This window comes from Lepidochelys olivacea (genome assembly GCF_965140295.1).
Source record: "Lepidochelys olivacea isolate rLepOli2 genome assembly, chromosome: 1".
Taxonomy (NCBI): Eukaryota; Metazoa; Chordata; order Testudines; family Cheloniidae; genus Lepidochelys; species Lepidochelys olivacea.
This window is the reverse complement of record NC_140411.1, coordinates 272,088,329-272,104,325: the sequence shown is the minus strand read 5'-3', so window position 1 is coordinate 272,104,325 and position 15,997 is coordinate 272,088,329. Positions and strand designations below refer to the sequence as shown.

At 41.9% G+C, this 15,997-nt stretch overlaps 1 protein-coding gene across 2 annotated transcripts in view; it reads right to left on the bottom strand.

The window, feature by feature from the left end:
- The window catches only part of EEA1 (early endosome antigen 1), a 135,912-nt gene that overhangs the window by 93,073 nt on the left and 26,842 nt on the right, over positions 1 to 15,997 (bottom strand). For both annotated transcript variants that reach the window (XM_084617768.1, XM_084617767.1), the window contains one exon: positions 5,749 to 5,876. In XM_084617768.1, coding sequence (XP_084473894.1) covers positions 5,749 to 5,876 — 128 coding nt within the window. The remainder of the gene's footprint in view (positions 1 to 5,748; positions 5,877 to 15,997) is intronic.

Sequence of the window (15,997 nt, the reverse complement as noted above, 5' to 3'; positions counted from 1 at the left end):
CCACTTGTGATTCAACAAAATCTAAACAACATATGCCTTCAGACATGCAGTGTGCATGTGCAATCCAATAGTGCGTCTTTGCCCCAGCCACAGCATCTGTCAAGCATGGATTTGTCAGAAAATGTATCTGACAATTGTTACTTCCCCAGAAACTCTTCCTAGCAACTGTAGGTGTCCCAGAAAACCAATTTGATGGCATTATCTTCGAAGAAACTCAATTTGCTGGACAACTGTGATGATACATGAGGCAAATGTTATCTGAAGTTTCACAGATCCCCAAGAACCTTTTGGTACTTTTTTTGGGGAGGAGGGGGATGACAAAAAACACTGAAACAGTGAAGATACAAACAATGCTGAAAGACTGATATAATCATATCATAACTGCTGCCTCAACATAAAAACCATCTGTGCTGGAATAGTTGCATAATTAAATTCAGGTCTAACTGACCCCAATAACTTTTGAATGACCGCTTTTGCTACACTAAAACCACAATAGAGTATGAAGATAAAACCAATGCTAACAAGCTCTCCTTATCATACTTTGAGAATACCTAAAGGAAAAAAGAGTCAGTGCCTTGCCTATCATGTTTTATTTAATTTTTGTTCATGTATTTGGGGTGCAGGAGACCCCCAAAGACCTTGGAAATGTAGTACTTTCATTTTTCCCACTGACTAACATTGAGGCGGTCTAACTAGGAAGTCCTGGATGATTGGAAAAAGGGAAATATAGTGCCCATATATAGTTTAAAAAAGGGAAAAAAAAGAGAACCCGGGGAACTACAGACCAGTCAGCCTCACTTCAGTCCCCGGCAAAATCATGGATCAGGTCCTCAAAGAATCCATTTTGAAGCACTTGAAGGAGAGGAAGGTGATCAGGAACAGTCAACATGGATTCACCAAGTACAAGTCATGCCTGACCAACCTGATTACCTTCTATGATGAGACAACTGGCTTTGTGGCTATGGGGAAAGTGGTGGACGTGATATATCTTGACTTTAGCAAAGCTTCTGATACCGTCTCCCACAGTATTCTTGCAAGCAAGTTAAAAAAATATGGATTGGGTTAATGGACTATATGGTGGATAGAAAGCTGGCTAGATTGTCAGGCTCAACGGGTAGTGATCAACGGCTCGATGTCTAGTTGGCAGCCAGTATCAAACAGAGTGCCCCAGAGGTTGGTCCTGGGGCCGGCTTTGTTCAACATCTTTATTAATGATCTGGATGATGGAATTAATTGTACCCTCAGCAAGTTCGCAGATGACACTAAGCTGCAGGGAGAAGTAGATATGATGGAGGGTAGGGATAGGGTTCAGAGTGACCTAGACAAATTGGAGGATTGAGCCAAAAGAAATCTGATGAGGTTCAACAAGGACAAGTGCAGAGTTCTGCACTTACGAAGGAAGAATCCCATCCACTGCTACAGACTAGGGACCGAAAGGCTAGGCAGCAATTCTGCAGAAAAGGACCTGGGGATTACAGTGGATGAGAAGCTGGATATGAGTCAGCAGTGTGCCCTTGTCACCAAGAAGGCCAATGGCATATTGGGCTATATTAGTAGGAGCATTGCCAGCAGATCGAGGGAAGTGACTATTCCCCTCTATTCGGCACTGGTGAGGCCACACCTGGGAGTATTGCATCCAGTTTTGGTCCCCACACAACAGAAAGATTGTGGACAAATTGGAGAGAGTCCAGCAGAGGGCAACGAAAATGATTAGGGGGCTGGGCTCTTATGAGGAGAGGCTGAGGGAACTGGGCTTATTTAGTCTGCAGAAGAGAAGAGTGTGGGGGGATTTGATTACCTGAAGGGGGGTTCGAAAGAGGTTGGAGCTAGGCTGTTCTCGGTGGTGGCAGATGACAGAATAAGAAGCAATGGTCTCAAGTTGCAGTGGGAGAGATCTAGGTTGGATATTAGGAAACACTATTTCACTAGGAAGGTGGTGAAGCACTGGAATGGGTTACCTAGGGAGGTGGTGGAATCTCCATCCTTAGAGGTTTTTAAGGCCTGCCTTGACAAAGCCTTGGCTGGGATGATTTAGTTGCTGTTGGTCCTGCTTTGAGCAGGGGATTGGATTAGATGACCTCCTGAGGTCTCTTCCAACCCTAATATTATATGGTTCTAACTGACCCCGTTACCTTTTTGGTGACTTTTTTTTGCTACACAAAAATCACAATAGATAAGATAATAAAACCAATGTGGGAAGATTGACCCCATCCTAATTTGAGCATACTTAACGTATGAAGAAGTACAGGTTTGTCATACCAATTTTTATTTAAATTTTTGTGTGCACTGGGGTCAGACAGACCCCAAAACAGTTGAAGGGTTAAATATGCAAATTAACTTGATTTAGTCCTATATTCTGTTTTACTGGATTGTATCAACTAAATAATAGAACTTTAGAATTGCAAGATAGTGTATTAAAATGTTTAGCTGTGTTATAGTCCATGTTATTAAAAGTGCAGGTTAGTTCCCCCTCATTTCCCATATAATGTCAAGGGACAATGCTAGGAGTATGCTACCCTATTTGTTCTAAAATATGCAATTATATAATATTTAACACAAGAAGCAATTCAATGTGCCCAATAGTTATACCAATTTGAGGGCCTGAGTGCGCTGACATTCAAAACCCTGGGGCTTGTAACTCTCAAATTTCACTAAGAAGCCTGATGTTCTAGGTCGCCCAGGAAAACGAAATATGAGGAGGAAATGGTTATTAATCAGTTTGCATAGCACCTTTCTAAAATCTCAATTCATTTTGATGAATTAGAAAACTATACACATAAGGATCACATCACATCACTGAAACGCAGCCACCCTTAATGTGGAATGAAGCAGCCATATTACTGCCAACACTACATTATTTCTTACTCTTATTATTGGTATGCAGTAAAAATCTGAGGCCCCAGTCACAACGAAAGGATGATACAAAAAACACTACACAACAATTCAGGGTCACTAAATAAAAAAGAAAATCTCTGATAAATATTATTAGTGTCTCACTAGTTATGTCTATATTGTAAGTTATCTATTTAAAGCAATAATGGGATTTAGGTCTTCTCTACACAGGAACGTTTGACCAGTTATACTGACATATTCATACAGATATAGTTATACCACCATAACCACCCGTGTGGACACACTTATTCTGTATAAAAATGGCTTTTTTTAGTTTAGTTTGTGTCATTTGGGAAGAGGTTTAAGCTAAACTGAAAAAGCTCTCTTATACTTGAACAGAAGTGTTCATGCAGAGGGGTTATACTGATATAACTATGTCAGTTTAAATTCACACCTTGGCTTTTACTAAAAAAAAATGGCACTTTTCACAATAATGTGCTTTTCCTGGTCCAATTCCAAAATAGTTAGCTATATTTCACCTTTCTAAGCCTTGTCTAAATGGAAATCTTTATTTGGTATAACTTGAGGCATGAAGTTAAACCAATATATTTATACTGTACCAGTATAACTCTCTATGTGGACACTCATTTCAGTAAGAGAGAGTCTTTTTCCTCATTTATGCTTATGTCACTCTGGAAAGAGGTTTATGTTAAACTGAAAAGGCCACTCTTATTCTGCACTAAAAGGGTGTCCACACAAGGAATTATACTGGTATAACTATATCATCTTAAGAACTGGTAAATCTTTCCTGTGTATACAAGCCCTTGTATACAAGAACTCTTATTTCTTTTTGCTCCCCTTGAGCTACATGACTCCCAGTCCTTCTCCCACTTCTGTCTGCAGCCCCCCTAAATCTGATATATCATCCTTGATCCAGATATACTTTAAGTTCCTCTTTTATGTGATGTGTGACAATGACTATAAAAACATTATCTTACTCAGCAAATCTGTTCCCAATGCGTATTGATGGTCACATCTACTCACGTTAGTGAACAAAGTAAATTTGTATTGTTCTTTGCCTTCTTTTCCCGCAAAACAACAAAACTAAGACTGAGTGAGCTGTGGATTCAATCTATCTTGTGTATCATTGACAGAATTGTTTACTGCATTCCAGTCAGTTACACCTGTGCAACCTCACTGAAGACAAGGTGTTACTGAAGGCACAATTTGACCTATAGAACCTTTATTAATTACTGGTGATGATACACGAGATGGAAAGGACTCAGCTTGACTCTCAGAGACTATGCTGAATTTGCAGGGCTGGCACGTAGACAGAAAAAAAAAGCGAACAAAAGAATCCCCATCTTTTTACTTGCAAACTGAGCACATTTGATAAGCAGATGAAAATAAACATGGAAACCTACAATGCCAATTGTACAGACTCACTTTTAAGAGTAGACCCACATCTTAAAGTACACTTCTTCCCAAAGGCCTAATCCCCAGCCTTCACCCCTATGTTCACAAGTCTTAACTGATGAATGACTGGGGAGGGTATTTAATATTAGCCCTACCTACTTCATTTTTAATGTCATTATTAAGTCATGCTACTTGTTACTTTCTAAAATATATCCTAGAAAAATCATTTTTATTAGTTTATTTGAATGGTTGTTTCCCCAATTTGAGCAGAAATAATCTGTTTTACATGTAATAAGAGAAATATGTTAAAAAAACATTCAAAACATTAAAAGCCTCAAATGTTAACGTGTACTCTTTCCTTTGCTGAGCTACAGAGAAAGACTCTTTGACAGCTCCACTACAGCTAGCGAATTTAATAGAATGAGCATGTTGAGCTGAGTGAAGTCATCAAGATCCCATACCAACTGGAGAACCGTCAGTCAGGAAAAGCTTCCAGATCAGTGTGTGAAAAGAAGATCTCCAATGTCACTGGCTGTGAGCAATGGGATTTTGATGGATGTCCTGCCCTGCCATTTTGTGCCCTGCTGCCCTGCTTCTGTCAATGCCCAAGATGGCTCTCGGTCTATCCCAATTGCAATTGGAAAGAAATGGGAGCTCCTTCTTCCTACAGTCAGTCACAAATAGGTTTTGGATTTTGTTTCGGATATTTTTATTTTCCCACAGTGGACTCTAACTTAATAGCCATTGCATGTTAAATTTTATGTTCTTTTCTTTACAAAAAACCTATCTTTCACCTTTATGAGTTCAATAGGTTATCCATGTTTTAATTAAATTATTTATCATTTTTGGCTTACTATTTTTATCAATCACAGAGGGTTTGCTCCACGGTTAAGACAACAGCTAGTCAAGATATTAGTTGAACCCAGCAGAGTTATACAATCTACACCTTTATTATATTAGCATCACATGTTCTCACACAGTATGTGACCACACTCAAAAGCGGCTCACCATCTTATTGCTATGCACAACCAAGACGAGAGTCATGGAATGCATAAAATGGAAGTAATACAGGCTGAAATGTACAACAGCCCCATATATCCATTGAACCGAAGGGGAAACAAGGTGGAACCTTGCATGAACAAATCCTCAGAGACAAGGAACAAGAGCCCAAAATCAATTTCTGGGAATGCTCAAATAAGAAGGGAATCAAGCCATGAGCTACCCCTATCAACTCCCGCTACAGACATAAGAGTCAACATCACCTCCTGATCAACAGGATCAAAGGCAACCAATGGAATTAACAATATCAATATGTAAACCCAATTTTCATCTATCACCAGTCCAGTATCAGCTAGCATAGTATTAAACTAATATTTTAATTGGTTTTAGAAATGAGGCCTTATGATTTAAATACTTCACTACATAATTAACTGTTCAGATTAGTACTTGCTTAAATGTAATTAGACAGAAGACTAAATGCACAAATTAATATTGTTCTACCTTTTCGGTGAAGGATGCTCTTCTCCTCCATGACTTGAATCGATGCCAGACCCGTGAACTACTTCATAGTGCTTGAAAAGTTCTTCAGCAGATCCATGAGATTTCATACACAGTGGACAAATAAAGCCCTATTATAAAGGAAAGAAAATTCAACAGTAGTTTTTGCCTTTTCCAATCCTTTTCATCCTAACCAAGAGATTCATTGGTACCGTTTAACAGGAAAAATAAAATGTAGGAGAGTAGTTACCTTAAAAAATACCACTTATCTAATTCTCTGACATTATGGAAAGTAGAGAAGACTAGAAAAGCATAAAATAAACACCCTATTTCATTATGTAGTGCTGTTTTCCAGTAAAACTGTACCTATTGCTAAATTTCATTCCTAGAACTAGTACACAGAATTGTAATAAATTATAAGAAATGTAGCATCACAAAGGACTCAGTCACTATTTTAAATGCTTGAAGAAAGGCTGCGTTAAAAAGGCACTTTCACAAAATTTTTATTAAACAAGGGTTCTGTTCCTTTCAAAGATTTTCCTAGGATGGAGACCTTTTGAGAACCACACTCATAGTAATCAGACTGAATAAAAAATTGCAGAGAAGAGCCAGCCAGAAACTCCATCCAGCAGGGGCAGAAGCAGCCAAAGCTGGGGATGCTGCACTGGGGGAAGAGGGTAAAATGGGGCCCAGCGGAGCCCATCCCTCCCCCCAATAACCCTCTGAACACAGAACTGTGCAGAAGAGACACCCCCCCCCATACACACACAACTCTTGGAGGCACTAGGACCCAGGTGTAGCTTCCCCACCTCCCTCTTATGTGGGCTTGGGAGAAAACTGCAGAGAAGAGCCAGTCAGAAACCCCAGTCAGTAGAAGCAGAAGCAGCCAACACAGGGACCTTGGGACATTCAGAGAACTTTCCACAAGTTTGACTCGACTTTCTCTGCCCTGTGCTGATTGACTGTTTGCTGCAACCATCCCCTCCCTCTCAGTCTCAGCTCTTCACTGCCCTCCTACGCTGAAACCATCAGCAGGGGCGCTCGCGAGAGGTGGGTACTACCCCATCATCAAGAACTAAGAAGCAGCAGCTCACATCCGACCAGAAGAGGGGCGCTCACAAGAGGTGGGTGCTACCCCGTTCCAAACTCAGAGACTGCAGACACTGAATCGGCCAAAGGGACCACTCACAAGAGGCAGGTGCCGACCCCGTTACACCACTCCTTTCATGGACAGTAGGGACATGCAATAAGTAGCTAAAGGCTCAAAGGGGGGGGGGGGCTTCTTAGCACTGAGAGAAAGAGATTCACGTTCCATTGGGGTGGAACCTTCTAAGTAGGCAGGAAAGTCCTTATTGAGCCTTTCTATAATCTATTGGTTAGAGAGTGTGGAAAATCAAGTAGTCGGGATGGTATGTACTGATTGCAGATAAGTGCATTTGTAAGGAGCTGGTGGACAGACCCTATGTCTTTAAAGATAGGATACAGTTAAGATAACCAAAATATCTGTAAGTCTCTGATAGGATGCCACTTTGTTGCACCCAAGATGAGAAGGGTTTCCATTTATACTCCTGGGGGGATTCTGCGTGACTGTGCACCCGAAGAAAAAGTCTCCTCCCCCCACAGAATTCCTATGCTTCCCTGCAGAAAACGGCAGGGGAGCAAAGGGAAGCCATGCGGGGATGACCATGGGTGCAGTTTTTTTGGGGGGGGATTGCCCCCCTCCAAACAGGGGTGAGGCATGGGGGGTGGCTACATGGGGTTACTTGCCCCCCCCACAAATTTCTGCGAGCGCAGAGCTGCCCAGCCTTCCTTTTTTTGGTGCAACAGTGAGTGCCCTCAGTGGGGCTGGGTAAGGGTGGGTGGGGAAATGAGGGAAGGCATGGTGTGGGGGTGGGGGAAGAGCCAGTGGGGAAGGAAGGGGGTGGAATAGGGCAGGGACAGGGGAATGTGGGAGTGAGGGGAGGAGGATGGAGAAGAAAAGGGGATAGGGGAATCGCAGGAGCTTGGAATGTGGCATCCCCTCAGCTGGGACTCCCACGTTAAGCAGATCCATCGAACCCTCATCCTGACAACCCCTGCCCCCCTACCCCTCGACAAGACCCACCCACAGCCCCACTGCTCCGCAGACAGCTGCACCTGGACCCTCCTCATCAAGCCCCACTCCCCCAGCACCCAGACTCCCACATTGAACCCCCCGCCAAGCCCCATCTCCTGACACCCAGACCACCCGCCCCCCCCCGCTGAGCCCCAACCACCTTCACCTGGATCCCCTGCAGAGTCCCATTGCCCCTGCACCCAGAACCCCCCAATGAACTCTGTACATCCAGATCTCCCACTGAGCCGCCCCTACCCAGATTTCCCCACACAGAAACCTCTCGCCCCACACCTGGATACCCCACACACTAAGCCCCTCCATACTTGGATCCTGAGGGGCTGAGCCTGCCCACCCACACCTGGGACACCTGGCGCAGAGAGGGTGTTTCTGGGGCAGGCCCGGCCCTTGCACTGTGTCAGGGTCAGGTGCAGCCTCACTGCCAAGTCCCTGTACAAGGGGAGCTGGGGGCTTCCAGGTGATCTCCCAGGTCAGTGCAGCCTGTTGTCTGTGCTCCCCACTGCCATGCTGGAGCCACATTTATTTACTGACAAATAAAATTTGCAGAATTTTGTAGAATTTTTTATTTTTTGGCGCAGAATTCCCTCAGGAGTGCATTTAGCTAGGTAGCATTTCTTTGTGGAGTCCTTTCTGCCATTAGAGAGGATCTTTCATACAGCTGTGGAGTATGAATGTTCTAGAGATGATACCATCTAAATATGAGGTGGAGCAGTCATGGATTGTGGTGTCTGATCTTGCCATTGCACTGGGTCAGGAGCTTGGGGTATGTTGGGAGGATAATCAGTGGGCAACATGAGACACACAAGAGGTTGGGGAACCAGAACTATCTAGGCCAGAAGGGGGCGATCAAGATGACCCTGGCTCTGTCCTGTTGGATCTTGTGTAGGACTCACGGCAGGAGCAGCGGTGGAGGGAAGGCATAATTGAACTGGTCTGACCAGGAAAGTAGCAAAGCATCACCTGGGGAGTGATGACCTAGGGCCCTTCTGGAGCAATTTGTGGTATATCTGCTGTTTGTTTGAGAAGTGACTGTGGTTGGGGGTTCCCCACAGAGCAGTGGTGGGCAACCTGCAGCCCGTCAGGGTAATCCGCTGGCAGGCCACCAGACCCACTGGCCAGGAATGGCGAACCGCAGCCACTGGGAGCTGCAGGTGGCCATGCAAATGTAAACAAACGGTCTGGCAGCCCATGCGCAGCCCCCAGGTTGCCCACCACTGCCACAGAGTGAAAATGTTGTGAAGTTCCCACTCATGGTTCAGTGTAAAGTGTCTGCTGAGGAAGTCAGAGAGCACATTCAGCTTTCTTGGAAGGTAAGCGGGTCATAGTGTGATGTGATTGCTTATGCACCAATTCCAGTGGTGGATTGCTTCTGCACACAGGGAGGCCGATCTCACTCCCCCTCGTTTGCTGAGGTAGAAGACAGTCATAGAGTTGTCGACATTATAAGGACACAGTGAGAGTGGATGAAGGGGAGAAAGTATTCTCACACCCACCGTACAGTTTATAATTCCAGGATATTGATGTGCATCCTGGATTTTCAAGGTACACTAGCCCCTCGAGCTGTGTGGCTGTTCATATAGGCTCCCCAAACTAGCAGGGATGTGTCCATAATTATGGTTCTCTTTGGAGAAGAGAGGAGAAAAGGGACCCCCACATATACGTAATGGGGATGTGTCCACCATAGGAGCGGGGACAGTAGCTTGGTTGGGACTGTCACCACAAGGTTCATGGAATGGCAGCTCAGGGAGTAACATGACTGTAGCCAAGTTTGCAGGCACTAAAGGTGGAGTCTTGTGAACAGGGTGATGTAAGTGCACAAAGCCATGTGGCCGAGTAGGGAAAGATATGTTTTAACCAGTACCTGAGGGCTCCTTGTGATAAGACCTAGGAAATCGCTGCTGGTAGTGTGGAACCTGTCTGTGGGCAGGTATGCCCTTGGGGTGACAGAGTTCAAGACTGCCCTGATAAAGTCTAGAGTCGGGGAGGGGACCAGATTTGTGTGTGTTTATACTGATTCCCAGGGAAGAAAGAAGGTGGAGCACCATAGAGGTTGATACATAGGCTTCCTGATGAGATTTGGCAGCAAGGAGCTAATTAAACCAGGAATGAAAAGACAGGGTGGCCATGAAGTCTGACATGAGCCGCTATGACTGAAAATACATTGGTAAAGACTCTGGTGGGGCTGCTGCATCGAAGGGCAGTACTTTATATTGAACATGGTCACAGCCTAGCTTAAATCCAAGAAAGTGTCTGTATGTGGGGAAAATATCTATGTGCCACCTCATTGTTTTTGTGGATACTGACTAATACGGCTATGCCTCTGATACTAGCTATGTGAAACTAAGTGTCCTTCATATCAAGAGCTATGAACCACATGCCCTTTTCTAGAGATGAAATTATTGCTGCCAACATGACCATGCAAAATCTAAATTGCGAATGAAGCAGTTGAGATGGCAATTGTTTTGTAGCGTGAAGCCAAAGCTGAGGACACTAATGGTTCCAACCCAGACCATGCAGCATTGAGAAGGAACTGGAGGCAGTCAGTCCACCCTGCCTTTTATCACCTCGGTCAGAGGCACATGGTGAACCAGGACAGATGCATGGACCAATGGACACTACTTTCAAACTCTCCAGCTTCGTAATGCATGGTGTGCATGCATAATCCACAGTGGCATACAGTAGGGACCATCATTCAAAGAAGAAATTATGGATACTCTCTGATATTATGTTCTGGAGATTAAACAGACAAATATGCCAAAACCCCTATTTAAAGGGGAAAGAAACTATGGTGGCAGATGCCCTGTCCAGGAAGGAAGGCTCTGACCTGCTGCCTATGGATCAATCAGCAACTAACCTTCCTGCAGCTTTTTAGGAAAGAGGTCTGACCATAAAAGCATCTGAGTGCCAGAGGGCAAGGAGTTCACTGGTATCAGTTAATGAGTTTCAGCTGGCCTGACCAACTCCGTGTACCCCAACTCACTAGAGTTATCTGTATCTCAAAGATGTCATGTAATGTGACATTGGAAAACAAATAACTCACTAATCATTAATATTCTTGCATGATGCATGTGCATGCCATGTATTAAGAGTTATGGATAAATGCTGTACTGATGACTAAAAAGTATTTAAGCCAGGCATGTTGGGGGAGTTGGTAAATAGGTCTGCCCAAGACAAAGGAATGTGTATTTGCTTCTCTGAGCAGCCCCGTCGTCACAATGACACAATGAAGGTCTTATTTATATACCAGGTAAACAAAGCCATGCAGAGAGGAAACAGCTTCCAGCAGGGAAGAGAAACTTTACCTGGGCTATAAAGACCAGGGGTCTGAACCTCAGGTGATAAGTAATTTAATCAATTGAGGGTATACAATATTGCAGTATATGCAGTTTATCAAGTGAGATATTTTATGAAAGCTTATAACACACTGGTGATCAACAGCACTGTGAACTGTATGTATTAACACTACATAAGGAATTATGGATACTTATTTATATTATACTTTACAGTCTGTGACCAAAGAGGAAAAAGGTCTCTCCCAGAGGGAAACATCACAGCTATCTACTTGTATCAAAGAAACTGAGCAAGATGTGATGAAAAACAATGGAAGCCCTATTTACATAAAAATCAGTAGGGTGGGAACAAGGGAAGAACAGCATGAGGTCATCCTGCCTCCTAGAACCAGGTCATTGAATTTAGGAAGATATAAACAAGAATAGACACCATTTTGGCATCCATCACTAGATGAACACATGGGGTCAGAACTCGTGTAAGCTGAGAAAGATCGGTCCTTCAACCAAGAAGGGTTGAAGTCTCCGGGCCTGAATATAAGTGAGAAACCTACTTAGGCAAAGATCTTTCCACAGGAAGACAAGGGAAGGCAGCATCTTGTACTTCTATGGAAGATCCTGACTGAGGGAAAATCAGCCATGGCTGGAAAGAAGGAAGACTGGTGAGAGAAACCATCTTGAACAAAACCTGTACACCTTGGTAGATCATGTTATAGCCCTTTAAGTGCATGCTTTTACTTTTATTTGCTTTTAATCATCTCGACTTTTATTTCTTTTACTTGGCATCACTTAACCTATGTCATATTGTTAATAAATTTGTTTTATTTTTACTATAAACCAGCTCAGTGGTGTGCTTGAAGGGAAGGGGGTATCTACCTCAGTTCAGTTAATAAGCTGTAATGCACTTTTGTCTCTATGAAGGAGCAACAAACCTATTTCTCTGAATAGTTCAGGTGAGGACTGGACATTTCAGGGCACACTGTTTTAGGGAGATTCAGGACTGGGAGTGTGTTGGGGTCACCGTGCTGATTGTAACCAGGGCTGGAGGAAGCCAGAGTGGGGCTGCAGACAGGCTGCTGGGGTCAGAGCTGCAGAACCAGAGCTGTCTAGCACACAGACACTCAAGGTGTGGCCTGCACGTTTGTAAGCTGGCTGTGAGAGTGTCCCAGGCTGAGAACTACAGCAGCAGGGCATTTCAGGCACCCAAAATACCTCAATTTAACTGACAATTAATTCACTGTAAAAGATAACAGTTTAGACACACCCTCTTTCACTCTGTGCCTGATTCTCATTTACACTAAAGTACCTTTACACTACTCTAGCAGCATGAAGAGGCCCTAAAGTGGAAGTAAGTGTAATTTATACCCACTTTAAAGTCCTTTTACAATGTCAGACAAAGGCCTATTTGCATTGCTCTAAGTGAGATCAAAGCCTTCTGCCTTTTTTGTTCTCTATTCACACATGCTATATTTAAAAATCATGTTACCCTTCAGTGCCTTGCACTGTCATGAGCTCACTTCATATTTCTGTAACATTAAGATAACAAACTTCACTATACGGAAATTATAATGCCCCTGAAAGCTTTGCCATTTTGTATAGAATTTGTACTCTTCTGCAGCAAAATCAGTAATTACATACCATAGAATGACAAGATTACATAATTAGCTTTGCCTTTTATACTTAGTTTATGAGCTAAACAGCATATTGTGTACTAAATATTCTCAGCTTTATCTGGTAACTTCAAATATAATCACCTAAGTAGTGTATACAGTATGTACATATTATTTAAGATGGCATTTACCCGGTAACAACACAGCTGTTATATGGTTATTTCCTGACTTGTAAAATAAAAAACACTTAAATCTGATTTCATCTGAGGGAATTGACTAATCTATTTATTTACTTAGTGAATTAGGGTATTTATAAAAAGATTGGGTGGGAACCTTTAATAATTTATTAAACTCCAAATAAACAAAACACCTTACTTTTACGATCATATTAAGTTCCCAAAACCAGCACACCAGATTGTGGATTCAGTAGTTGTGCTAAATGAGGCTTCAGATGAACAGCTTCCCCTTTTGTGATTATTCTCCTAAAAGCAAACATTTACACCCAACTAGCATGCTTATTTGCCAGGAAAACTTGTTTTTGTTTGTAATTATTTTCCCAAAGAAAAGTTGGTTCTCATCTGATGGTAACCTTTAAAACATGTTGATATGCAACTAAATATAGCCTTTACATTACACTTGGTGCAGGGTTGTTGGTGCTTTTTTTTGTTGATGTTGTTGTTTTTCCCCACCTCTCTTTCGGCTAACTAGAAGGATATACTTTTATTTAAGCAATTATACTGCTTACCTTACACTTATTCAGATTCTTAAATTTTACATATGTTAAAAATAGTGAATGGTACATTTCTTATTTACTATATGATGAATTTTTTACTTGCAATTTGTATCAAGCTGTATTTGGATGGAAATCCAATTAAAATGTATAAAACCAACATTTTAATTTTTTAATCATCATTACATAAAACTACCTTACATGTGAATACATAAGAAAAATTTATCAAAGCACGTTTTGCATTTAAAACAAACTGTCTTACTAAAGAAAGAAAGTATTAACCTTAGCTAGTGAACTGATTGGTTCTGGTCACCATGTGCTTCAAGATTTCAGATGTAACAGAACCCATCCGCTCTCAAATTTTAGTCACAGACTGGAAAAGGGAAAACAAGATTTCTTGCTTTTTCCCCATTTGTTTCTTCACTTTGAATGAACTAGTCATTGAACTGAAATGAAGAAAATATTCTCTCTGCACCTGCAGAAAAGGTTACTACTGTCAAAAGCTGGTTTAGTGCTTCAACAAACTCTACTTCCAGGTGCTTAGAATCATAGAATATCAGGGTTGGAAGGGACCCCAGAAGGTCATCTAGTCCAACCCCCTGCTCAAAGCAGGACCAATTCCCAGTTAAATCATCCCAGCCAGGGCTTTGTCAAGCCTGACCTTAAAAACCTCTAAGGAAGGAGATTCTACCACCTCCCTAGGTAACGCATTCCAGTGTTTCACCACCCTCTTAGTGAAAAAGTTTTTCCTAATATCCAATCTAAACCTCCCCCACTGCAACTTGAGACCATTACTCCTCGTTCTGTCATCTGCTACCATTGAGAACAGTCTAGAGCCATCCTCTTTGGAACCCCCTTTCAGGTAGTTGAAAGCAGCTATCAAATCCCCCCTCATTCTTCTCTTCTGCAGACTAAACAATCCCAGCTCCCTCAGCCTCTCCTCATAAGTCATGTGTTCTAGACCCCTAATCATTTTTGTTGCCCTTCGCTGGACTCTCTCCAATTTATCCACATTCTTCTTGTAGTGTGGGGCCCAAAACTGGACACAGTACTCCAGATGAGGCCTCACCAATGTCGAATAGCTAGTGACTTCCACCAGTTCAGTGGTTTAACTTTCTTTAAAACTCGGTAGCAAGCATGTACTGCTTAATACTAGTTTTAATATTTTAATAGCTAAGTTTAAGCCTTAGCATACGTGTCCATTTAAAATTTTATATTTTAAATAGATTTTTTGGAAAGTAAACCCTGTTTAATCTAAATTTAAAATCTGATTTTCTTTTTAAGTCATCGACTTTTATCCTCCCTGTTACTTTCTTTCTAAACTATTCCAAATTCCCAGCATTCATCTCCATGGCCCTAGTACATTCAGCAATTCACTTAAAAAAATCCTAAGTGAGCAAGTACTTATAGATACAACTTGTATCTATCTAATCTTCAAGCTGCCATGAAAGGTGCATCTAAAGTTGATATATTCTCTACCTACCATACTAACAATACTTTTATTCATCTAATGCATTATAATTAGTAGATTATAGAATGTACTTTTCACTGCAGAGTGGAAGAATGAGAAGTTCTGGGAAGCTCTCACTGTGACACTGACAACAGGCTTGATCTCGCTATCAGAAGCAAAGGTTTTATTCTTTTTTCACTCAGCATAGACAGCAAGCAAATGTACTGTAACAGCATCATATTTTGGGGGTGGGGTAAAATTTAGATGCAAGGCATAAGGAGGATTTAGCTGTGCACCTCCCATTGTGCAGTTAAATCCTCCACTTGCATATGTGGGCATCCATAACAATTGTTGGCCTCCTTTAGAACAGTACCTTCAAAATAGGTCACAAAAAGATAAAAATGACTTGCACTTGCTGCTGCATGTATACAGAAATCAATTATGAATCCAACTGAGATAGGTTGTAAGTCAGTCAATTATCACAGCAAGTGGATCAACTAAGTGTCCTGGAGAACTACTCAATGCCTTCCCGCACAGAAATATATATCACCTAGTTAGATGAGAGGTATTTAAGTGCTGGCCACAATATAAACGCAGTTTAATTAATTGGATTATATACATGTCTTATAGTGCATGATACAAAAGTTAAAACAATCATATTCATGACCAAAAGTTACTTCTCAGATATACAAACCTAGAGCAAGATTTCAAATTGGGATAGCGCCATTGAAACCAGAATTAACATTTGATTAACATCCTGCCCCATAAGGCTTAAAATCAGCAAATACTATTTAAAAAAGAAGCAGCAGCAGCAGCTCCCAAGCTGACATTTTGATCAGTAACTTGCAGAGGCTGAAGACTTAATGGGAACTATGCCAATTTATGCCATCTGAAAAATCTGGCTTCCTTTTCAGAGAGCTTTTCTAACAAACTCTTTTTATAAAGGGGTTTTAGTTCAACTGTAAAATCTCAACCTCTTATCAAGTTACTGAACAAAATGTCAGCTTGGGAGCTATTTTCAAAAAAATATATCAAGAAATATTTTTTGCCAATTTAAAACTG